The following is a 21,345-nucleotide window of genomic DNA, read 5'->3' as shown; positions in this document are numbered from 1 at the left end:
AACCTTATCATCCCCTCCGTCGCCTTGTCTCGTACTGCCATGACTCTCCCCGGCACCCTCTCAAGCAATGCTCATACTGCACCCCCTCAGTCGTTGTGATGTTTGTCTCGACGAATATTCGTTCGCTTCGCCGCAGCAGACTCCCCATGCAATATCCTGCGGCCATGTCTTCTGCCATCCGTACGCTGCGCAGTAATCTGATGCTGTGCTTACCATGCTTAAATTGCTCTATATTCATCGTGCAGATGTCTAAGCAGGCTCAATCCCAGCATATGCCCGTTATGCAGGAAGGCTTTCCTCAGAGATCGCATCAAGCGGCTTCACGTAGATCGTGTGCCGCCGGATGAGGCAGGCGTGACACCTGCTACACCTCGGATCGGCTACTCGCAAACCCAGTTGGAGGAGATCGAGCTTCTGCAGCGGTTGGCTCTGGCATCGGGGGAGGACACGCCCGAGAGTGAACTAGCTCAAATAATCGTCGAGGTGGAAGAATGGTTGACAGGGAGGAATGCGGATGCGGTACGTAAATATACCGCCGCCGTCTCAGCCTCGTGCCGATCCTCGAACCGTCACCTTAGAGCAGAGCGTTGCGCAAAGCCTTGACTGCGATTCAACGGCATAAGCGCAAGGAATCTGAATGGCAGAATCAGAGCGAAATGTATCGCTTGCTGAAACATGAGTATAAGCGGAAAAGGAAGATTTATGATCATGACATGACGAGGGCTAAGATTGTGGAGGATAATTTGATGGAACATCTTCAAAATCTGGAGAGTCAGCACAGATCGTAAGTTTCCACATCGATGCCTCGGTTCTGAATGTACTCACCAGCCCTTTTCATCCTGATATGACAGTCAGGTATTAAGAAGCGTCTTCTAATGCAGACGGAGTTATTGATATCTTCTCAGTTAGAGTCTGCTCAACGTGAAGCAGAAAGTCTCCGTCAACAGTTAGCAAGGCTCACCATGCGTTCCAGACCCTCTAGTCCGTTTGGCTCTAATCCGCTCCCACCTCCCCCGAAACCCTTCGCAGACGATGTCATCCCTGATTTGATCGATAAAGGCAAGGCGTTAGAGGCACCTCGACTTTCTTCGAAAGACCCCAGTAACGGGGAAGGTCCAGGATACATATCCCGTGCGGGGTCAGAAGACTGGCGAGGCTGGTACTCTATATGGCAGAACACGCAGGAATCTGCGGATGGTCCCCGTCATGACCCACCGCCATCTGCAATCGCTGGCTCGAACAACGTGGCGGCTAACCGCGCGCTGTCTGTCGTCCCGGGTGCTCATCCGGCGCAAAGGGTCGTGCCGCCGCTGAATGTGCGTGATAAAAGTCGTGTGCAGGATGATGCCCCGGCTTTGGTCGCGGACTCGAGCGTGCGAGTAGTCGAATGGAGTGCGGAGACTCTCGCAGCTGCTGAGCGTCTTGCGGGAATAACGAGGACGCAGAACGGTACCGCTAGACGCAGCGGTGAACAACTACCCCAGTCCTCAAGGCAAGCTGACGGACGGTCCGGATCTTCTGCTGCGTCCCCGGATGACGCCACCCCCACCATGGGGCCCACCACTGTCTCGAGAATTAGCGTCAGTGATTTCCCGTTGACGCACCCTCCTGCGGGCGGCAGTCATCCTGCCGTTGACGGTGGAAATCGCAACTTGAGATCTCTCCTGGGATTCTCATCAGGTGCCGAAGTCACTGCGACCCATGCAGCGCAGACGGTGCAGAACCAGGATCACCCCTCTTCTCTTCGTCCTGGACCAGCGAACGGCAGCGCTCTTTCAGCAAGTTCATGGGGTACGACCGCCGTCAACGCCTCTCGTGTCTCTCGGAGTAGTTTGGGACTAGGACTGGGCAGATTTGCTGACGCTTTGGGAGAGGGCAGTCGGGCCAACGCAGACGAGTCTGGATTGGGCTTGCGTATAGGCCGCAACGTGGCTCCTTTGGGCCAAAACGACGCTCATATGGGTCGTGCTTCGATCAACCAGCGAAATAATGATGTAGCTTCCAGTGATGATGATGATGACGAGGACGACGAAGCGGATTATTTCACTCCGAGAGCCAGCACAAGCACGACAGTCTTATTCAATATGGATGCTGCGCGTAGATCTGAGCAGACCGCTTCCCATGCGCACGAGTCGCGCTCGACACACGATTCCGGCGCAGTGACAGACGAAGAGTCGGCACGTGGGAGTGGCCCGAGTCGATCCCTGCGACCTGCGCATGGCAGATCTGTATCGCACCAGATACCGCCGCAGGCGTCGGGTAGCGGTCCACTGCCTAATGCTAATCAGCGGACTGCTCAGCCTGCGCCGAGTGGACGTAGGAGTCGTCGCACTTCAGCACCGGACCCTCCCCCTCCGACTGTTTCCTTTATCCCGCCTGTCTATCATTCGCAAGGCGGCATTGCTCCTGCCCCAGTCACCAGCACACTCACCCTGACAATGCCATCCACTACTTCTGCTTCGTCGTCACGTCGCCATATTGCAACGTTTAATGTCTCTGGAGCTCTATCATACATGCAACAAAATGCATCCCGTGCTCAAGCTGCCGGACCGACCGTGACCCGAGAGGTGGCAGAACCGATGCCTCGCCGAGAGCAAGATTTCTCGCAGTTCTGGTCCACTGCTACTTCGCTATTTTCGTCAGGGAATCCCCAATCATCCTCAAGAAGAAGATAGATGCCATCACGAACTTCTTGCGTGCTCTTGTATGTTCTTTCTCTTCTGTATATTATCGGGTTGTCGTCGGACTGCTGTTGTCTCTACCCGTGCATCAAAGTATCGCTTCACATCATGCTCTGTTGCTTTGAAACCTGCATTCTGTTAGATAGTGTATACAACTCCGTGTATCTTTTAACGTCTAATTTATTCACGCTCTAAGTGTTTTTCCAGCCGCATACTCATTCGATCTATTTGTGCGCCAGGGATCGAAATCGTTAACCGTGAACGACCCCGAGTGATGGAGGCCGCGTCATAATTCTCGACAATGGGACTGCAACAGACATCGGTGTAAGGCCACACGGATGCCCGTTCCTGACATCGTACCGCGGCATGGCTGGCACGAACGTGCGATGAGGACTCAGGTCTCATAGGTTATGCGTGTAAGGCAGATGTGTATTCCATCGATGAACCAGAACGGTACTGAGACGGGTGGTAATCGACGGTGGACTCGTGAGATTCAAATCCACCTGGATTAACTCAGATGTCAAGCTTTCAAAATGTCAAGGCCGAGACGTTGTGTGAGGCTCAGGCTATGATGCTGCAAGTCCCGCGGCAAGTCCATCGCGCGCTGATAATCACTGCCACCCTGTCCGTCTCAGGGGATCCGTTCCGTCGCCCAAGACGAACGAGAGGCCGATTTTACGATCTTTGATCCCTTTGGAATATGCTGATCGATGATCTTGCGTTGCAGTCGATACCGTCGGTTGGTCACTTGAGCTCGAGGTTGCCTCTTCTCTGCTGGATAGTGTACTTATCGACGGTCCCTTGGAGCTGAAGCGATTGTTGCGACACACCTGGACCTCGATCTTCCTCGGAGCGCTGGATTTCCTGAACAGTATTCCCCTTGGATATGCCGGTCCTGCAGGTGTCTGTGACACTCAGTCTACCTGTCTGGGACCGAATACTTGTGGGTTCTCCCTTCGACGCGCTTCTCAAGAACTTGGTTGCGTTTGTTTGACGATGTGGATCGCCAACGTTGACAAGATCACCAGCGGTCACTTGATGATCCTCTTCCGAAAAGAAGCATGTTTCACCGATGGCAGCGCCGGATACTGGATTTCGCATGTAGGAGGAGATAGATCCTATCTTATGGTCAATCAGGATGGATATCTTGTGCCCTTAGATCCGTCCGATCGCCCTAGCATGACTCCGAGGGCCGGGATCGCAAACATTTTGGACAGAGTTCGTTAGTGCGAAGTATATTGACGATTGTCGTCTTCTGCCCTCCATTGGGAACATGTCCAGAGCCAGTACGTAGGAGATGTCCTATCACTGAGCACCAACTCGATGTGTGCTGCACGTTCGTCGAGGCACTGTGATTGTTTCTCCATTTCCGACCCTCATCTGCAGGTCACGACGGGACGGGCCCACAGACGCTTGGGGTGCTTGCCAAATTTCGCTCTATATATTGGCGAGGCGTGGTGTCCCGACATTTCAATCTTCTGTACTCTTTCATCGCCTGCTCGTCATATTGTCCTGCAAGTCACTCCACGCTCGTCAATACCGATGGCCTACATCTTCGCCGCGCCAGGTCCATCTCTCGTATCGCACGTTAACATTCAATCTCTGGCTCCTCAAGGGTAACTAGGTCCCTGTGGGCGGACCGCAGCACAGAGGAAGTTATCTAGGTTCCGATGAACTGTGAATCAACGATGTACCATGCTTCGTGCGTGCTACAGCAGGTCATACAATCCTCCACCCTGGCAAGTGACTAGGGAGCGATTCGCCACTGCTCCCTGAACCTGCGCCACCAGCAGTAATCTTTATATACAGTGACACAAACCTACCCTCTGCCAAGTCTAACGGTGGTGGATGTATTACTTCCTTTATCACACGAGGAGCCGGCGTCACCGCAGCATGTCAGCTGAGTAGCACATCTTGACAGTCGGCGGTCCTGTGTGATTTTGTAGGTTGGAGGATGCGAGGCTGCTCGACGGGAAACACTTGCATCGGCATAATACAGTCACCGAGTGCCGGTACGTAATCTCAGCTCGTCTGCAGGACTGCTTTCTTATTCAAGCTGCCATTGTGGCATTGTAGCTGCATGTCTATATTATTGCACGACTACTATCGGGCTTGCCTTCCAGTCACCGAGGCATATGGCCAACTCATTCAGAAGCTCGCGAATGTTACAGATAAGGAACGTGAGTGATTGTGTCCCACCGTTACTCGCACTTGACCCCAATTCTAGCTGCAGCGATCCTCGCCAAATGAGGCTAGCACTACCCAGCGCTGCCTCCGATGCTGATATTGACATGCCCGTTACGCCTTGGATGAGATTCATCTACGTACAACCTAAGGCCGAGCCGTTCCCACCGAGGGGGTTGTGACTTACTTTTCAGCGTTATACGGATCGTCATCTGCCCGTAAGTGGTGGCGTTTCGAAGTACAATGACTTCTCCGGCGTCTTCGCAACACACACTTTCGGTAGTCCAATATGATTTACCACAAGTTTGGTTAGGACATGCCTCTGAGATAGGGCGCATTCTTTCGGTCGTCACCGGCAGAACAAGGATCACGCTGCTAACATGAGGCACGACTCGCTGGCTATCTGGGTTTGGGCGAGATCCGGTGTGTCGGACCTATATCCGTCTTTCTTTGGCGGAACATCGACGAAGGCACAAAGTCGCTTCCGTAGCTCCTCAGAATACGATCCTATACCAAACATATCCATGTCCTCCTATCTTCCCAGCCTAATTCCCTCAGCGTCCCTTTCTTCATTATGAGTTCTGAACTCACACAGGAGCACGATAGCCAGAACTCGAACCGGTTTGCGATCGGTGCGTGCCAGCCAGATTGATTTCTCACCAACCTTCCGAGAGGTCTGGCAGCCTCGTGCCGTCCTAACGAGCCGTATACAAGAAGAGCGGCGCAGTGCTCCCAACCTTATGCTGAGGGCATGTCCTTCTCGCTCCAGCCTAGCCCATTCCGGCTTATAACACAAAAGTAGCCCGGGACCCGTAGCATTATCCTGGTAGCCGTTCGCTGAGTCGACCATGCTCGTCGTTCATCCGAACTCGACTTGCGACGTCTGTCTTGAAGGCTATACCAACGGCACTAATGTTCCGCATTCCATATCCTGCGGGCACATTTTCTGCCTGAGGTAAGCCGTAACCCTGCTGCTAAACAGGTACAAAATTTCACCATTCCATGTTTCCTTTCATCACTCAGATGTCTTCAGTCGTTGAACCGACTGATGTGTCCTCTCTGTCGGACTGCGTTTGACCCTGCGGAAATCAGGAGGCTCCATATTGACAGGACGGCCCAAGTATTGAATGCAGACAACACCAGCGTCCCCGTAGCTCCGGAACCAGAGTCCGAGGTGGATGTAGACGTTCGTCGTCTGCAAGAGAAGATCGACCACATCGTCTTGGAAGGCGCCTCACTGACAGACGTTCGCAATACGATTGACGAGATCCATATTTGGCTCAAAACTCAGCCCAAAGACGAGGTGAGTGCGCCCAGCTCTCCTTGAGAGCTATATTGACGAGATCCGGCAGCATCGGGACCTTCGGGCAAGCCATAGGCTGCTGCACCGTGTAACAGAAGATCGAGAGAAACTCGCCAATGCAGACAAGAGGGAGCATGAGTACAAGTCTCGACTAGAAGCGGCCGACAAGATGCTGGAAGACCTTGCTCAGAAGCGTAAGGAAGAGAACACCATGGCCCTAGCGGTAGAGAGGAGCTTGAGAGAGCATTACAATCGCATGAACGCCGAGTGGAACGGGTGAGTCGATGCTTTCATCGTACGAGTGACATTCATTTGCTGACGTTCTATCTCATAGGAAAGTGAGTGACGGCTAATTATCAAAGTGATTACTCCACTCACGCTGATTACAGTATGAGGTCGTCCTCTCGGAATGTCGCAAGCTGTATGATGAGATAGAACGACTCCGATCCGAAAGTACCGAGGGTGGTCTTCATGAACGCTCCACTCTATTCCCTGCTTACGACTCAGCCTCTTCGGCCACGGATGTGTACGACGCCGTCAAGACCCATATGGAACCCATCATGGACAAGCTTGCAGCAGCGGTCCAAGAGGACATGTTTAAGCTCTCCCCTCTCCCCTCGACACTACACGTTCCTACCGAATTGCCCCCGGACTCTGAGACGCCTGAGCCAGAGTTTCAAAAGAAAGGCTCCGGGCTGAGCGAAGCATACACTCGTCAATCAATCCCGGCGATCTCGATTAATCCTTCGGACGCAAGCTTGTCAGGTAGCCTTTTGAGCCGTCGCATGCGAGAGCATGACGAGAATATGGCTCAGTCCTTACCTCAAAGGGATGAGTACGGTTCTATTCATCGTTTCATGGCGAGTCGTCAACCGTCACCCCCGAGAGCCTCTTCCTCGATGGCGTACGTCCCCTACGACCCGAGCGGCGACGTCATCATGGCTTCCGCATCGGTACCTCGTGGATCAGTTCTGCGAGAGAGTAAGCAACCTCCGGTTCACACTTGCGCGGAAGAGGAGCAGCACGAGCGGTGGAGGAAAGAACTGCACGACCTCCTACAACTCCCCACCAACTCCAGCGGCGCCATCCGCGAGGACTCTGATTTTGTTCCGTCGTTGTCTCGAGTGGGCAGTTTGAGCCGGGTGCGGCCTTCCTCTCCTCCTCGCTACTCCGGGGACTCCAGCCATCCAGCCATGTCACGACTACGCGCAGAGCCCCTGCACCAGGGCCGCGAGCGATCTCATTCGGAGGCGGTGTACCCACAGTCTTCATCTTCGTTCCGCTTCTACGTATCCCACCCCCCTTCGCCTCCACCTTCGACTAGCCCCACCGGGATGGCTTCTCCATTATCAGCTACTTCGATGTCTCCCACCTCACCTGGCACGGCGCAGATCCCTCGCCCGTCGCTGATATCGCGCGCCAGTAGTGCCGCCCGGGAGGCGGAGACTCGCGCACGCGAGCGGAATCGCAAGGAATCCGGCGGGTCCACGACCTCTCTGTCTTCCATCGCCTCATCGTCATCGGGTAGAACCCCCAGTGCACTCCGCGAACCCACCGAGGCTCTCAGCCGTCGATCCTCCCTGGCAAACAGAGGCCCGAGTAGAAGCGGGCACACGCCCGGCATCCAGATCATCTCTTGAACATCTTTGTCTTCCTGATTATGCGATGTAATTATGCTAAGGTATTGCATGAGCGACAGTAGGTAGAAGTTTAAGCTGGCCTTGCATTGTGTTCGGCTGTTAATTCCGTGAAGTCATAATGTATATTGGGACTATGGGCGAGTGTAGGTCTGTCTTGGTTCCTCGTATAACATACCAGATTGCCGACGACGGACCCGCTTGATGCCCTACTCAGTTAGCGTATGGTGCTCCTATGTAAAATAAATGTATTATAGGCCAATTGTCGGCGCGTTCAGGTCATAACGATCCGTAATGATAAACTCACCTCGTGTGGCATCTCCCTGGCATATGAAAGCATAAAATGAATATTAAGGGGTCAAACTTACGATTAGAAATGCTAGCCGAAAAAGCTGCGAAGTCAAGTGCTGCAAGTGCGGGGTAGAATACAAGGAAGGTGAAGATTGGCAAAACCATATGAATATGGGCTCTAGAATACAGGCGCAGAAGCAAGGGGCGAATAAAAATTAAACTATACAAGTGTGAAAGCAAACGGAACGCCGATCACTTCTTCGCGCCACATTGGTTGAGGCCAGCACCACAGAATTGTGCAACGATTATCCAAACCAGAATCTACAAAAATAACTTCAGCATGCACCATCTGCCCTGTAGGCGAGGACATACCAAAGCTACGAGTACACTCAGCATCAAGACTTTCGTATTCTTCCACCACATTTGTCTCCGGACAGAGCGAGCGCCTCGCCTGAAAGCCGTTGCCTGCTGGGCCATGTTATCCGTCTTGTCGACGAGAAGCTCAATACGCTCTCCTCTGCTAAGAATCTGCTCAACGTTCTGGACCATTATATTCTTCACTTGTGCGAGCTCGTTCTGGGCGCGTGATAGCTCGTCGGTCGGTGGAGAAGTATTATACTGGTTCATGAGCTGCGCGATGGTGGGACCAAAGGTGCCCTGCAGACCGTATGGCGGCATATTTGCCAAACTGGACGAAGACGCCGTAGGCTGTGAAGTGAACTAGGTGCCGCTCAGCACTGGGATAACATTCGGTGCAGTACGACCCCGTACCTGTCGCTTGAGCTCAGTCAAGAAAGTAAACGGCATCCGACTAAAGGAAGGTATGAGTTCAATAGACATTTGTAACGCACTTCAACACCGACCGTCCTGCAGCATCGTCTGCCATAACCAGGTAGATGAATCCTCCCTCCGAGATGTAATGAAAGAAGTACTGCTCCCAGACATAAGTTAGTTTACTGTCGTTTGGGGGTATCTTAGACAAGATGGTCTGTGTTGCTATCGCAGAAATTAGAACGCGAATATCAACTTCAGTATTCTCTGCAGCTCGCCTTGCGAGAAATCCCGTCCGTCCGCCTTGTGTTCCGCGAGAATAGTCGATCCATGGCCAACGAGTGCGTGAATCTACTGAAGCGATCAGTTCCAAAATCGCCGCCGCCGCCGACAACCTCGACGTACCAAGGACATCGTGCAAGTCGTTCACTGCGATGAAGTGCGCAGCCTCGGGCGCCGCCGGTGGTGATGTCAAGCGGGGGGGATATGAGTTCCCCCTTTGGGAAATTCGCTCCCATTCCCACATGCCGCTGGCACATCGTGGCGACAACGTAGCCTAAGCTTGTATCCCCTTTACACGCACGATGGTGAGCAGGATATGTCTAGCTTATATGCTTAATGTCTTGAATTTGAGGTCTCTAGTCTGACTCTGATACGCCGTCTGCACCCGGAACTCCTAACGGCGCTGTTGGCCGGCCAGCAGCAGCGGGTAAACCGCCTGGCGCACAAATTCGGTCAGTGGGGGGTGTTGCGTTGTAGTTTTAACTTTAGCTAATTGTCGTCACCCAGACGGAGGGCAACTGGTCAGGTTGCAAAGCCCAACTCAACGCGGGCAGCAGGCGCCGGCGGTTCGTCGAATACGATGCTGAAGCTATACACGGATGATGCACCTGGATTGAGAGTGTAAGTGCCCGTTCCCCGTTTTCTATTGCATTACTGAAACATCCTCCTTGCTGTAGAGACCCATTTGTCGTGCTCATCTTGTCTTTATCCTTCATCGCATCCATCTTCTTCCTTCACATATCCGCCAAGGTCATCCGCGTTTTCACGAAATAATGTTGGGCCTGAATGCGCGTGGGGATCCGGTGATGGAATGTGTGGTACTGGAGGCACTCATAGGGAGTTGCCATCACTCAGGCTGCTATAGTGCGTTGTATCAAAATTCTTTGCTCTCCTGAGCGTTCAGCATATACCATACTCTCGTTTATTCCAATTTGAAGTCGGTGCTGGTTGGAAATGTTCCCGGCGATCGAATGAACTTCAAACTTCTCCCCAGCCCATTGGTTATGGTGATTCTGTATGCCGGCGGAAGTCCCGTATGGGAGGCGCATATTCCCTTCCCATCAATTAATAGCTGCAGCGGGAGGTTGCTACCCACGTGCATCTTGACATTCGTACCTTTCGTCGAAGGGAAATGCTATGACAGTCCAGGCTCGTCATCTTCTAGAAATGCCATACAGTTTCCTGGCATATGGCGCGTTCATCCCGGCGACGGACATGAAGCGGCGCGTGTGGAATGCTGGTGCGAGCTGGTTCATCACGGCTCGTGTTTTCATTGTACTCAGAAGAAGACTGCACCCGAGTTCGTGCCGGTGAGGTGGTTTGGCGCAAAGCGGTCCTCGGTGCGCACAATAATTTCATTCAAAGATCGTATAGGATTATTGATGTCGAGTGATCCAGACAATATCGTACACAACATTTTTAAGCGCAGTTACACGTTTAGGCGGCCGAAACACAAGAAGCTCGTATTGCATACCTTGTTATCCTCACTTCATTCCGCGTCATCAAATACGAACATCCACTCGTTGTTGTCCGGTAGATTCTTCTTTATCGCCATGACCGTGCACACCCGGCACCGCGGCATCCTCTGCTTCATCCTCCTCACCTGCCTTGTCACATAGCACTCGATCGGCTTGAACCGCCCGCATCCTGAGCACTCGTGCTTGCGCTCGCCCTCGAGCTCCCACAGCATAATTAACGGCCCCTTCTGTAGTACGTTATCCGCGTCCAGGCGACCCAAATCCTGGTACGTCGAGACATACTCCTGCGAGTAGGCGCAGAGGCCTTGCGTACTCTTGCGGTTGATCCAGCCTCTCGTAAGGAAGTCTTCGTAGAGCAGCGAAATAAGATAGATATCAGTCGCTGCGTAACGAAGAAGCCTTTCCGACAGAGGCCGTTCCATCCAGAGTGCGCTCCCGTTGGCACGATGCATGGCGACTACTTGGGCTTGGATCGCATCATTCGCGTCAGTAATCCTCGTAGGTTTTTGTTGACGTCGACTCACGATCTTTCTCGACCCCTTCTCCGAGATTGTTGTCTTTCAGGCACTGTGTCATGCCAAGGACTATATGGATGCCCTTGAACAGCTCTTGCTGAGTCTTGACGGCTTGAAACCCGAAGTATCGCGTGGCAAGTCGGTGGGTACGCTGCCTCTCCCCCTCCTTCCTTACTCCTTTCCTCGACATGACCTCTGCGAGCTGCAAATCGAGAACGCCCTTCATCTCAATTCCGTACGTCTCGTATATCTCCAGGAAATCCATGCGCCCGTCCCACGTGATCTTAGTGATATCCTCGCGCATGAGCAGGCGCAACAGAGGGTTGACGTTGACGCCGTTATCGCGCAGCATCGGGACGTCGAAGACGTATATGGCCTTAGCGCTCTCTGTACCCACACAGATCAGCGAGAGCGCCCCGCCTTGCATACCGATATCCAGTCCCTCGCAGTCGAGCAGCAGGACTCTCGAGCTGCGGAGACCGGATATCGCGCGGTCGAACGTGGAGCGGGTGTCGCAGTAGCTGAACTTGACTTCGTAGGACATGGTGGTAAGAGGAGGCTTTACGGGAGCAGGGCGCTAATGTCTGGACAACGTGCCCGGACATGTGAGGGAAGCAGACTGAATTTAGAACATAGCCTGCTTCTCGTCTATTCACGGATACCTCCGCGGCGGACATGGTCTAGGGGACAATCCAATGTCAACTTGAGATAGGACATGGAATGAGATGTGGCAGCGCGTCGTGAACTCGGGCCTGGTGAGCTGTATTTCTCCGAGTGTATCCGTATCCGTGTATTCACATCGAATTAAATCTCATGGAGCACCCACTGTCCTTCGCCACCTCCTACTTCGACTCGCTAATCAGCCGCTCCTTCTTGAGTCCCAGGAGCCTGTAGATTCCCCAGGCAGTTTCGGCACATGGGACATCCAACACCAGGTGCACCAAATATGAGGCTAAGTGGTAGCGAGTAGCCTCAAAGGGGGCCACTCCCGTTTGCGAGGATGGATTACAAGGTGGTAGATCTGAGGGTTCTCTGGGTAGCGAAGTAAGGACAGTTCTCTGGGATACGGTTTGTACTAATGACTCACGGCTCTGGAGTAGGGAACTGCCCCTGGTTATGCTATGATCGAGGCAGAACTCGGTAGAACAGGAAATGACATATCGGGTACACCAACAGCCTGGATAGCATATCAATACCATTGCGCACTACGAAGCTTTGTCCCTTGCCTACTTGCCACGGCAGTTTTAGGTCATCCCGAATGAGATCCAGGAACAAACGCTTGCCTACGATGAAGAAAGATGTGTCGCGCTGAATAGTGTGAGTGGCATACGCATGCTCACTGGTTATGGAGAACAAAAGTGAGACATAATCTCTTATACCTCATCATGCACTCACGCAGGGACGAACACCTGAACTCCCGCCTCCTTAGCAGCTCTGGCCACTGCTTCCTGGACCTGGAATCATGGTAGATGTCCCACATGCTTCACATACTTGGCGGTAAAGCCAGAGTCGTCGCCTATGGCTGAAATAACGACGTCTACCCCTGTGAGCACATGCAGCAACTGGCTATGTGTATCAGGCATTCCATATGCAATCAGGTGAATACTGGTATTCAGCCCGTGTGGGAGGAAAGAGAATTTATTCAGGCTACTGTGCCTGGTAAGAACTCGAAGAGAAGGGAAGACCGCAAGTGGGTGAGTAGACAGGGAGGATACGACTTGTCGACCCACATTCCCTGTGGCACCCAGTACTGCGATGGTACGATGGTCTGACATGGAAAGTTTGTCCGCCGAAGGACCAACCGCGTTCCTTTAAAATCAAGCGGGAAGTACTTATGCGAGCGGCTGGCGGTCATCTCGGGTGCGTGCTAGATGCAGAATGGAAATTTGAAAATGCTGATGGTTGTGGCTAGGGATGAGTTGGCTCTCGTTTTATGCTGATGTTCACCGACGGTTTCAAAATAGTGCCTGTTGTGAGCCTATGCTCTTGCTGTATTTGGTCCCAGCTTGCAGTGGATTGTGGATTGTGCTTATGAGCGACAATTGACCTGCTGCGGAGGCCGGGGACGTCAATAACAATGCGGTACAAGGGACAAGCAAAGTACGAGGCTATGAGATGTACGCACCACACCATAACGGACGTCAAGTATAACATGGTGAAAGATCAAACAGGTATGTCAGATGAAATGAAGGATACGACCGTCCCTACGGCATGCAGGAGTGACTTACACCCAACATACTCGAACGGATGAAACGCGTTGGCGCGTAGGTCTACCGCTAGGGGCCTTGGAGCAGACTCGAGGGCAGGGGGAGGAGCCAAGATAACGATGAGCCCGTGCAACGCGTGATCATCCCGACGACGCGGGAGATGTCCGTCCCTGCGCAGTGCAGATCAGAGTCACAACCAAGCATTCAAATCGATCAAGTGTATGGGATGTGAATCTGCCGCTACCGAGCACAGGGCCGTGAAGGGGTTGCGATGACGACGGACGAGCGAGGCTCATGTGTGATGCGGCTCGGACCTCACGAACGGCGCCGGGCGGATGGGAGAACTGCGCGTCGGCGCAATGCGCTGGGAGCACCTGTAAGCCATTCTTGGACCTTGGTGAGGGTGGCACGAAATAGGAATACGTACGTGCTTCGCGCGACATATCGAACGGCCTACTAGGTTGCATTGTCATCCCATGGAGTGGATGACAGATACAGAGAAAGACCTGACCACAGCGAAAAGCCGAGAAGGCGCAATGGTGGTTCCGCCACCTAGGGCCTCAACACTGGTCGGCAAGAGATCAATGGCAAAATCGACCAAGCGACGTTTTTGAAGATGCCCGCCCCTGCGCGGTACTGCGGTGACTAACAGCCGTACACAGTGCCACTTGACTGGGACGTCTGTTCATCCACCGCAGCAAGGCGCAGGGGTTGGAAGAGCGGGTTCATTGGAGGAGACTTGGGAAGCACAAAGAGTCGAAATGTGTGTAAAGCGATTTGTTCGAATGAGACATGCCAGACCGGATTGTGGCACGGAGGACTCGATAGGAGGTCGGCGCCCTAACTTCAGTGTGCTATCCATGGAGATGCGCAGAGAAACTTGCCGGAAATATGTCGAGGATGGCGTTCACTAGAGACGGACTGAAGCAGTCCCGACATTAGCACAAAGCAAGAGACAAGCAAGAACGTACCTAGAAGTTTGGAGCAAGGTTGAAAACCTAACCACAGCGCAAACCTGAGAAGACGCATCCGTGATGTCGAACTTGAACCCGGACTGCTTCCGCCACGGTCGTCGTGGCTACCTCGTGGCTCCAGTCCAGGCATTTTCCGCGCCCAATCCACCCGCCCACTGGCATCCAAACATGTCCGACCCAACACATCCTCTACGCACTTTCGGTACACCACTCCTGCTCTTTCCCAAATCACCACTGACTTGACCGCGATGCTCCCAGTGTTCTCCGCCGCGCACTCGGCGAAGCTGCAAGAACGCCCGGCGCGCGGGCGCACAGAATCGGAGCCCGACCCGGGGTGGCGGCGGCTCCGCGCGACCGAGGCGGACAGGGAAGAATGGGGGTTCTACCTCGACCTCGTGCAGTCGCGCCCGGCGTCGTCCAGCTCGACAGCAACGTCGTCCACGACGACCGCGGCGAAGGGGGAGGCAGAGGGCGCAGATGCGGAGCACGTGCGGGCGGCGGCGCGGGGAAGGGGTTCTCACGGTTCCCGTACGTGCTCCCACACGCTCGCGATGGCCTGACTTTGCGCTGAATTGGACGCTCCCGTCGTCGGTACCCACCTTTGCTCTCCCATCGCCAGCACGAAGACCAAGACCGAGAGCGACGACGAGTACGATGGCGCCGAAAATGCACTGGTGGATTTCGCTGTGGTTCGCGGTGACCGTGCCCGTCATCTTCTGGGACGCCGGCTACTGCTTTCTCAGGTGCGCGCTGTTCACATTTTGTTTCCAAGTGCATACCGCCTGACCGCGCTCGCAGACCGCGCTCGATGAAAGGCGGCGACCTGCACTGGATCTGGAAGCCCTACGCCATCTACCAAGACATCGACTACGTCCGTCCTCCTCCCTTTCCTTCCCACCGTTGCTAACCTCCCACCCTGCCTTAGATCTACGGCCTCAAAGCGCTGCAAGAAGGTGACGGCTTTCCCAACGCCCAGTCCCTGCTCAACGTCCTCGAGACCCTCCTCAACATCCTCTACCTCTCCCTCGCCCACCGCTCGCGCTCGCCCGCGGCGCCCCTCGTCGGCTTCGCCTCCGCCACGATGACGCTCTCCAAGACCGCATTGTACTGGCTGCAGGAGTACTTTTGCAGCTACTGCTCGATCGGGCACAACAGCGCGTTCGATCTCCTCGTGTACTGGATCATACCTAATGGGTGAGTGCCTGCTGTGCTAGATGAATGCACCGAGCGGAACGCTGATGTCCGGTTGCATACGCAGACTATGGCTGCTCGTGCCGAGCTTGATTGTATACCAGCTGGGCAAGGACATCTCCGACGCCCTGCACGTCGCCGCTGCAGCCGGATCCTCGCTTGCCGGGTCTGCCAAGAAAAAACAGTGACGCATATAGGACGCATATATCGTGCAATACATCATCTATCTGGAGGGGGAAGGGGGCGTGCAAACTATCTAGTTGGGATATCTACGGACTCATGGGTCATACACACACTCTGTAATTTAAGTGCTCTGCTCTGTGCAATGCTTTGCTTGGTTTTGAAAATACAGCTGTCTTCAAAGGAGTTTCGTTGAGCAAACCACATTATTGGCTCGTGAGCCGTCTTTGAAGAGGTCTTCGAATGCCATAGCGGAGGATGGTTCCTGAAGACTGCAGCTTAAATAGACAGCGATTTCCTTGATTGTGTTCAATAACAATACAATATACATGCACTCCAGACAGCGACATGTGCTCCATATATACATCCGTATGAGGGTGGGTGGGGACTCATCAAGAAAATACGACACATCCTGAAAATTGAAGGCTTCAAGGGTGGACAGAAAGGGGAAGGGAGAAACCATACTAACACAACAACAACAATGCGCACAAAGGCGTGTACAACGGGAAAAAGGAAACAAACACAAGCCCACAACTATACAGATCGGAATCAAATCAGATAGATAACACACCTCCCACCCTTCTTCTTCCCTTCTTATTCACACCTTAATCCATCTCCATCTCCATCTCCATCTCCATCCCATCCCATCCCTCTTCCCCCTCCTCCTCCTTCACGCTCCCCCACCTCCTCGCACTGAACCCGCCCCCAGGCACCCCCTCCGCCTCGCCGACGTCCACGTACTCCTCGTCGCTCCGGCTCCCCGAGCGCGAGCGCAGCGACGAGCTCGGGAGCGACCACCCCGCCGCGGACGACGCCCACGACTCCGATTGCACGCTCGCGCTCACAGACGAGTAGCTGCCCGGCACGGGCACGGGCACGGGCGCGCTCGGCGCAGGCACAGATGTCGATGTAGCAGTGGGCACGCCCACCAAGCCCGGGCGTATCTGCGTGATCCCCCCGCCCGCAACCTCGTAGTCGTGCATCCGCGGGCCCGCCGACCCGCGTCCATTAGGCACCGAACTGGAAGTGGCGGCAGCATTATACGACGACGCGGCGCTCACGGACTTGGCGCGGCTCGTCGTCCCGTTCACCGCGAGGTTCGTCGTCGCCGGCGGAGGGAGCAGCCCGCCCGATAGGAAGGACGGCCACAGCGAGCGGTCGTCGGGCAGCGAGGTGCCGGGCTTCATGTGCGAGAGGATGGCTGCTGCCTGTGCGCCATGGTGAGTGGGGAAGGGAGGGGAGAATGTGCTAATGCGTACCTCGAGGAGCTGCACCTGTTGGTGTTTACTGAGGACGAATTTGGATGCCTCGCGCCAGTGCGGGGAGTGCTCCCAACGGTGCTTGATCAGGCAAGAAGGATGACGGTAGACCTGTACGGATGGTACATTAGTACTGGTAGGTTTGAATAGGACAACAAAGTGAAACAAGCATGTCCCTATGGGATAAGGCAGGGAACAAGCACCCACCTTCGAGCAGCTCTCGCACTGGAATATCGTCCCCCGCTTCTTGCCGGTCTTACCGCTCCCACTCCCGGTGCTCGGGCTCTTCTCCTGCCCCTCACTCTCCTTATTAGCAGGAATCGGTATCGGCGTCGAAGCACTACTCGGCGTCCCCGTGCTCGCAGCCTTCTCGAGCTTGAATACCCCCTGCGCCGGCCCCGGGGGCGGGGTTGCCGAGAGCGAGAGCGCCGCGAGCGACTGCAGCGCCGCCGCCGCCGCCGCCGCCTGCGAGCTGCGAGATACAAGGGTTGCAAATTCATTAACCGTGAGCGAGCGCGTATACGAGGGGAATGCACGCGACGCACGAGGGTCGGGCGGCCGCGTCCCGCGCGTCGCTCAGCCGCCGGCGGGTCTGACCCGCCGAGGACAGGCGGCGGTGCTTCATACTCGTGTGGAGGCTGCCGTGGCCGTACGCATTGTAGCTCCCGACGCTGGCTTCGGGTTCCGGCAGGGTGGGCGGTGGGGGCGGGACGGGGATAGGGCCAGCGTGCTCGGCGGCGATGGAGAGCGAGAGGAGGCTGCTGAGCCCGCCGGCGGTGGCCTGGGAGAGATAGAGGCGTTAGACTTGGGTGGCTATTTTTGGATTTAATATGAGAATAATGGTAGGGGGTCAGATCGTCCAGAGTGCTCGTCGTGGGCCACCCCTGCAGGAAGGGGATCGCACAACACTGTTGTGCAGTACTCTACACGCGCCCCAAAGACGGCCGATCACGAAAGCAGAGTGGTAAGACATGTTCTGCGACGTGTACGTCGTACAGGAGCTGCACGAGAGGATATTTCGTCTCTGGGCTCCGTGACGATAGGCTCGGTTGAGCTCAGAGCATCGACATGCAATATTGTATAATTCCACGACTTCGTCCTCATAATTCGACAGCACGACATACCTGAGCATCTGCTGGAGTACTCTGGTCCATGAGAACGGCTAGAGCGCAAGCAAACTACCGCAGTGCGTCCAGAGCAGACAGGAAACAAGAGAGGAGAAGGCAGGAGTCGTCGTAGTCGTGGAAGGATGTCCAGTAGCTAGTGTACGCGGAGCTGCATCGCAATGGGAGGAGGACAAGGACGACCAAGCCAGTCAGTACTCAAGTGCCTCAGCCGGTGCTCGCCCAAAAATTCGAAGTCCGCTCTGGTACTTACCGAGGCGCTGCTGCTTCCGCTTCGGGTCTCCTGCATCTCTTCTCTCTCTTATTCGCGTGGTCCATTTATTTCTTGAAACCGAGGTCGTTGTCGAAGCTCAGTTAGCGATGAAGGCGCGATATGGTCGTCTTGCTCGCTAGACCCATATGTTTTCGAATTCTTTGCTTAACTCGGACCCGACAAAGCGACGGGCGTGCTCTGACCGCCGACGTGTTTCTCCGAGATGGCATTGGCAAGGCGCAGTCAGCCACCGAAACAAAGGCGCTCATGTGAACCTACTCTAAAGGCCCTGACGTCACCGGCCAGGCCTTTCGAATGCGAGGAAATAGCAATGGGGTACAAAACATGCTCGCAGTGCGGTTTGGCTCCCTTGCATCAGCACCCTCTTGGGGGGTATGTCTCCCATTTGAAACCGGCCAGGTATTGACATTGAGCCTGAGATCTCGCAATGGACTCGACCCCGGTTTTCTGTGGCTTTTTACAATTGGGCGACGATCCTTGGCTGTAGGTTTAAATGATCAGATACGTGCGTCCGTACGAGGGTATGAAAAGTTGTGTCAAGTTTCTCTGGTGGTCTGTATTACAGACCGCTTAGGGTTGTTTTAAAACCAAGTGAAGGAATAGGTGACCAGGCTCCGATGGTCGGTTTTTATCGGGCATGTTGCACACCCTTGGTCCGAAGGCTGTCATGAATTTACACAGTACCGGCGTTTGGGGTACGATAGGTCCAGCACCAAGGCTCCCGCCATGTACTTCGCTACAGAATTGCGACCTCTGGTTCATAATCCAGAAAAGTGTACTTCGTGTCGACGACGAGATGGTACAATCATGTCGGTGGCTCGTGCAGCAGCCCTATAATATTGCTTTCACGACCTACGAGAGGAGACAGCAGTCACAGCACTGGAAGTGTGGCCATAAGCAATGTCTATTTGCAATTTATCAGATCCTGGTCATCTTATACGTTGACGCATTTGCTAGATTGTATGTCTTAACGACCTCTGCTGCGAGTGGTTTTCTGCAGGGAGGGAGTTTTGCTGTGTGTATCTTTGCGCCAGTGGGTTCTGTCCTTGTAAGTCTGACTCGAGCTTGTCATTACCAGCACTGGGCTGTATATGGTATTCCCTCAATCCGATCAAATAGCTCAGCTACAGGCCGTTGGTTCCCGTGCCATACCAGTGACGATAGTCCTGGATGGCCTACGTACATTATATCAAAATTAAAAAAATGGGTCTCAGTTCGGCGTTCCTCTCAGAAATGCGACTCCGGCAACTTGAGACAGGAAGATTTGGGGGTGTCCCCGTCTACCCTGACGTCACTGTCCCGTCTAACCTTGACTCGTATGCCATCTTCGCGCGAAGGCCGCATGTCTTGGAGCGAGTGCAGAGCAGCTTCTGAATCGAGCTCGGACCGATTTCCACGCCGGGTCCCGCCAAAATTCATCGCCATGCCAGTCCGCTGAGCTGAGGAGGCCGTAAATGATGTCGACTCTCCCCCGGCAATGATGCCCAGTTTCAGCTGCCGGAACACGCGGCAGGCCATCGCGTTCTCCAGCGCAATGTTCGGTATAGTGAAGACAGCACGATAGAAGGGTGGGACTGAGGGTGTTAGGACCATGACGATGGTCAATATATTCACGCCAACCGTCGCGCTACAATGTAGTATTAACTGTGAATTCTGGTAGCGAGTACGGATAAGTGCTCACAGATAATAGAGCTGGCCTCCATGGAGCAGGGTCCCGGTCAGCCTTGAGAAGCCTCTACCATGTACGAACGATCTGACACGCGCGGACCATGACTCATCCACAAGATTCATAGTCAATAAACGCCATGAGATTGCCAGGAACACTAAGGTATCGTTGACACCGTTGATGATGACTGCGGCAGAGGTATAGGGCTTGACCTCTGTATTGATACACATCCTTGTCGGCCCTATATGCGTTCCGGCGATCGAAAACGGAATTATCATGGCGGATCCCAGGACAGCAACCCATAGAAAGTAGAACAGGTAGACAACCATTGGTTGGAAGTGGAACACTGCTCGGACACGAAAAATGAACAGCAGCGACGACGAAGAAACGGCAAAGATGTAGCATATGCCCAAAGCTACTTGCAAGGCTTGGCACGACCCGACGGGTGATACTAGGTGACTCAGGGTTGTCAGTGACCCCAAGGCATGCGATTAGTAGAGGCTTTATTTACCTACGAATATCGTGGACGTTGTTATATAAGCGAGAGAAAATATTCTTGGGTCCCGTCAAGAAAGGAGGTACAAGGGCAGGATGAAACTGACTTTGAGAGGAAATAGACGGCCGTCGGTAAATTTATCTTATGCTTGAACAGGAGCGCATAGTCCTGTGGCGTTGACACAATCGTGTCCCATATCCAGGCCTATGCAGAGTCAAAATTCAAAAAACCTAGGTCAGGCTCCACACGTCGAGAAAAGGGCGAGTACTGACACTAAGAGCGGCGACATTAATGTGTCTAGTGGACTCGAATTGCTCCGCCAGAGTTGGAGTCAAATACGCAAATGGTGTTTCCGGATTAATGACGCCAGGAGGGAGGGCATGGCTGCCGTTGGTGCTATTGGGCATGATCATGAAGAGCGCTGTAATACCGAAATGATTCGAACACATTCACATTATATATACTCACAACAGCATACGGCACCATCATGTCGACGGCGTATCCCGCGCCTTCGCTTGATGTACGTGCTGGCTGCGTGGGTCCATAAGTTCTCTTGATATTAGAGCCTTGGACGTCTTCGAGTTCCGTTAGAGTTGCTGAGGGTGGCTTTCCTATTGCTTCCGTTCTTGCTCATATGAGAATGACTGCAGGAAGCATGAGAAGGATACCTCCATCGCGTCACAGAAGGCAGACATGTTGAGATATCATGGAAATGTGTATCCTATGCATGTCTGCATCATCTTGATAGACGCCATAGTCATCACCCTCACGCTGTCGACGCTTGAGTAGTGCCTAGGCAGCGCAGGCGCCGAGAGAATGGGGATGCAGGTCT

General features: G+C 54.0%; 11 protein-coding genes across 11 annotated transcripts; 7 read left to right on the top strand and 4 right to left on the bottom strand.

The window, feature by feature from the left end:
* Nucleotides 1–26: 26 nt before the first annotated feature.
* GLOTRDRAFT_66034 (uncharacterized protein) lies at nucleotides 27–292 on the top strand (the record flags this gene model as incomplete). Its single annotated transcript, XM_007872107.1, has 2 exons — nucleotides 27–180; nucleotides 246–292. Coding segments are annotated over exons 1-2 (159 nt in total), but the record flags the coding sequence as incomplete, so codon positions are not given.
* Nucleotides 293–437: 145 nt separating this feature from the next.
* Nucleotides 438–1,594, top strand: GLOTRDRAFT_81439 (uncharacterized protein; the record flags this gene model as incomplete). Its single annotated transcript, XM_007872106.1, has 3 exons — nucleotides 438–519; nucleotides 579–784; nucleotides 902–1,594. Coding segments are annotated over exons 2-3 (819 nt in total), but the record flags the coding sequence as incomplete, so codon positions are not given.
* Nucleotides 1,595–5,713: 4,119 nt separating this feature from the next.
* GLOTRDRAFT_133198 (uncharacterized protein) lies at nucleotides 5,714–6,521 on the top strand (the record flags this gene model as incomplete). The annotated part of the gene is made up of 4 exons (XM_007872105.1): nucleotides 5,714–5,820; nucleotides 5,889–6,168; nucleotides 6,218–6,444; nucleotides 6,503–6,521. 4 exons carry the CDS (start codon nucleotides 5,714–5,716, stop codon nucleotides 6,519–6,521), a joined length of 633 nt encoding a protein of 210 aa, XP_007870296.1.
* Nucleotides 6,522–6,728: 207 nt separating this feature from the next.
* On the top strand, nucleotides 6,729–7,808 carry GLOTRDRAFT_133197 (uncharacterized protein; the record flags this gene model as incomplete). The annotated part of the gene is made up of 1 exon (XM_007872104.1): nucleotides 6,729–7,808. The coding sequence occupies one exon, from the start codon at nucleotides 6,729–6,731 to the stop codon at nucleotides 7,806–7,808; it is 1,080 nt and encodes a 359-aa protein (XP_007870295.1).
* Nucleotides 7,809–8,348: 540 nt separating this feature from the next.
* GLOTRDRAFT_108230 (VAMP/synaptobrevin-like protein) lies at nucleotides 8,349–9,281 on the bottom strand (the record flags this gene model as incomplete). The annotated part of the gene is made up of 6 exons (XM_007872103.1): nucleotides 8,349–8,417; nucleotides 8,469–8,804; nucleotides 8,868–8,907; nucleotides 8,960–9,092; nucleotides 9,146–9,218; nucleotides 9,273–9,281. The coding sequence occupies 6 exons, from the start codon at nucleotides 9,279–9,281 to the stop codon at nucleotides 8,349–8,351; spliced, it is 660 nt and encodes a 219-aa protein (XP_007870294.1).
* Nucleotides 9,282–9,433: 152 nt separating this feature from the next.
* On the top strand, nucleotides 9,434–10,210 carry GLOTRDRAFT_66031 (Pre protein translocase Sec Sec61-beta subunit). Its single transcript, XM_007872102.1, has 4 exons — nucleotides 9,434–9,454; nucleotides 9,510–9,601; nucleotides 9,657–9,770; nucleotides 9,827–10,210. Exons 1-4 carry the CDS (start codon nucleotides 9,452–9,454, stop codon nucleotides 9,921–9,923), a joined length of 306 nt encoding a protein of 101 aa, XP_007870293.1. The 5' UTR covers nucleotides 9,434–9,451; the 3' UTR covers nucleotides 9,924–10,210.
* Nucleotides 10,211–10,428: 218 nt separating this feature from the next.
* GLOTRDRAFT_123248 (uncharacterized protein) lies at nucleotides 10,429–11,686 on the bottom strand (the record flags this gene model as incomplete). Its single annotated transcript, XM_007872101.1, has 3 exons — nucleotides 10,429–10,485; nucleotides 10,753–11,093; nucleotides 11,152–11,686. The coding sequence occupies 3 exons, from the start codon at nucleotides 11,684–11,686 to the stop codon at nucleotides 10,429–10,431; spliced, it is 933 nt and encodes a 310-aa protein (XP_007870292.1).
* Nucleotides 11,687–11,984: 298 nt separating this feature from the next.
* GLOTRDRAFT_96488 (uncharacterized protein) lies at nucleotides 11,985–12,997 on the bottom strand (the record flags this gene model as incomplete). The annotated part of the gene is made up of 6 exons (XM_007872100.1): nucleotides 11,985–12,174; nucleotides 12,230–12,261; nucleotides 12,349–12,481; nucleotides 12,538–12,596; nucleotides 12,634–12,685; nucleotides 12,873–12,997. 6 exons carry the CDS (start codon nucleotides 12,995–12,997, stop codon nucleotides 11,985–11,987), a joined length of 591 nt encoding a protein of 196 aa, XP_007870291.1.
* Nucleotides 12,998–14,383: 1,386 nt separating this feature from the next.
* GLOTRDRAFT_133193 (uncharacterized protein) lies at nucleotides 14,384–14,883 on the top strand (the record flags this gene model as incomplete). The annotated part of the gene is made up of 2 exons (XM_007872099.1): nucleotides 14,384–14,525; nucleotides 14,582–14,883. The coding sequence occupies 2 exons, from the start codon at nucleotides 14,384–14,386 to the stop codon at nucleotides 14,881–14,883; spliced, it is 444 nt and encodes a 147-aa protein (XP_007870290.1).
* Nucleotides 14,884–14,977: 94 nt separating this feature from the next.
* GLOTRDRAFT_49158 (uncharacterized protein) lies at nucleotides 14,978–15,702 on the top strand (the record flags this gene model as incomplete). Its single annotated transcript, XM_007871987.1, has 4 exons — nucleotides 14,978–15,066; nucleotides 15,122–15,194; nucleotides 15,249–15,517; nucleotides 15,582–15,702. The coding sequence occupies 4 exons, from the start codon at nucleotides 14,978–14,980 to the stop codon at nucleotides 15,700–15,702; spliced, it is 552 nt and encodes a 183-aa protein (XP_007870178.1).
* A 280-nt stretch (nucleotides 15,703–15,982) lies between these two features.
* Nucleotides 15,983–20,920, bottom strand: GLOTRDRAFT_141088 (uncharacterized protein; the record flags this gene model as incomplete). The annotated part of the gene is made up of 9 exons (XM_007872098.1): nucleotides 15,983–16,902; nucleotides 16,954–17,064; nucleotides 17,161–17,425; nucleotides 17,499–17,734; nucleotides 19,660–19,978; nucleotides 20,033–20,468; nucleotides 20,529–20,572; nucleotides 20,620–20,717; nucleotides 20,786–20,920. 9 exons carry the CDS (start codon nucleotides 20,918–20,920, stop codon nucleotides 16,300–16,302), a joined length of 2,247 nt encoding a protein of 748 aa, XP_007870289.1. The 3' UTR covers nucleotides 15,983–16,299.
* Between the last annotated feature and the right edge of the window lie 425 nt (nucleotides 20,921–21,345).

Source organism: Gloeophyllum trabeum (genome assembly GCF_000344685.1).
Source record: "Gloeophyllum trabeum ATCC 11539 unplaced genomic scaffold GLOTRscaffold_00016, whole genome shotgun sequence".
Classification (NCBI taxonomy): domain Eukaryota; kingdom Fungi; phylum Basidiomycota; class Agaricomycetes; order Gloeophyllales; family Gloeophyllaceae; genus Gloeophyllum; species Gloeophyllum trabeum.
Note: the sequence above shows the minus strand (reverse complement) of the source record. Positions and strands in the feature narration are given on the sequence as shown.

Bases quoted from the DNA above. Each gene is read 5' to 3' on its own strand.
- GLOTRDRAFT_66031 (XM_007872102.1), top strand. The intron at 9,602-9,656 runs GTCAGTGGGGGG...GTCGTCACCCAG, and splicing joins CCGCCTGGCGCACAAATTCG to ACGGAGGGCAACTGGTCAGG. The intron at 9,771-9,826 runs GTAAGTGCCCGT...TCCTTGCTGTAG, and splicing joins GATGCACCTGGATTGAGAGT to AGACCCATTTGTCGTGCTCA.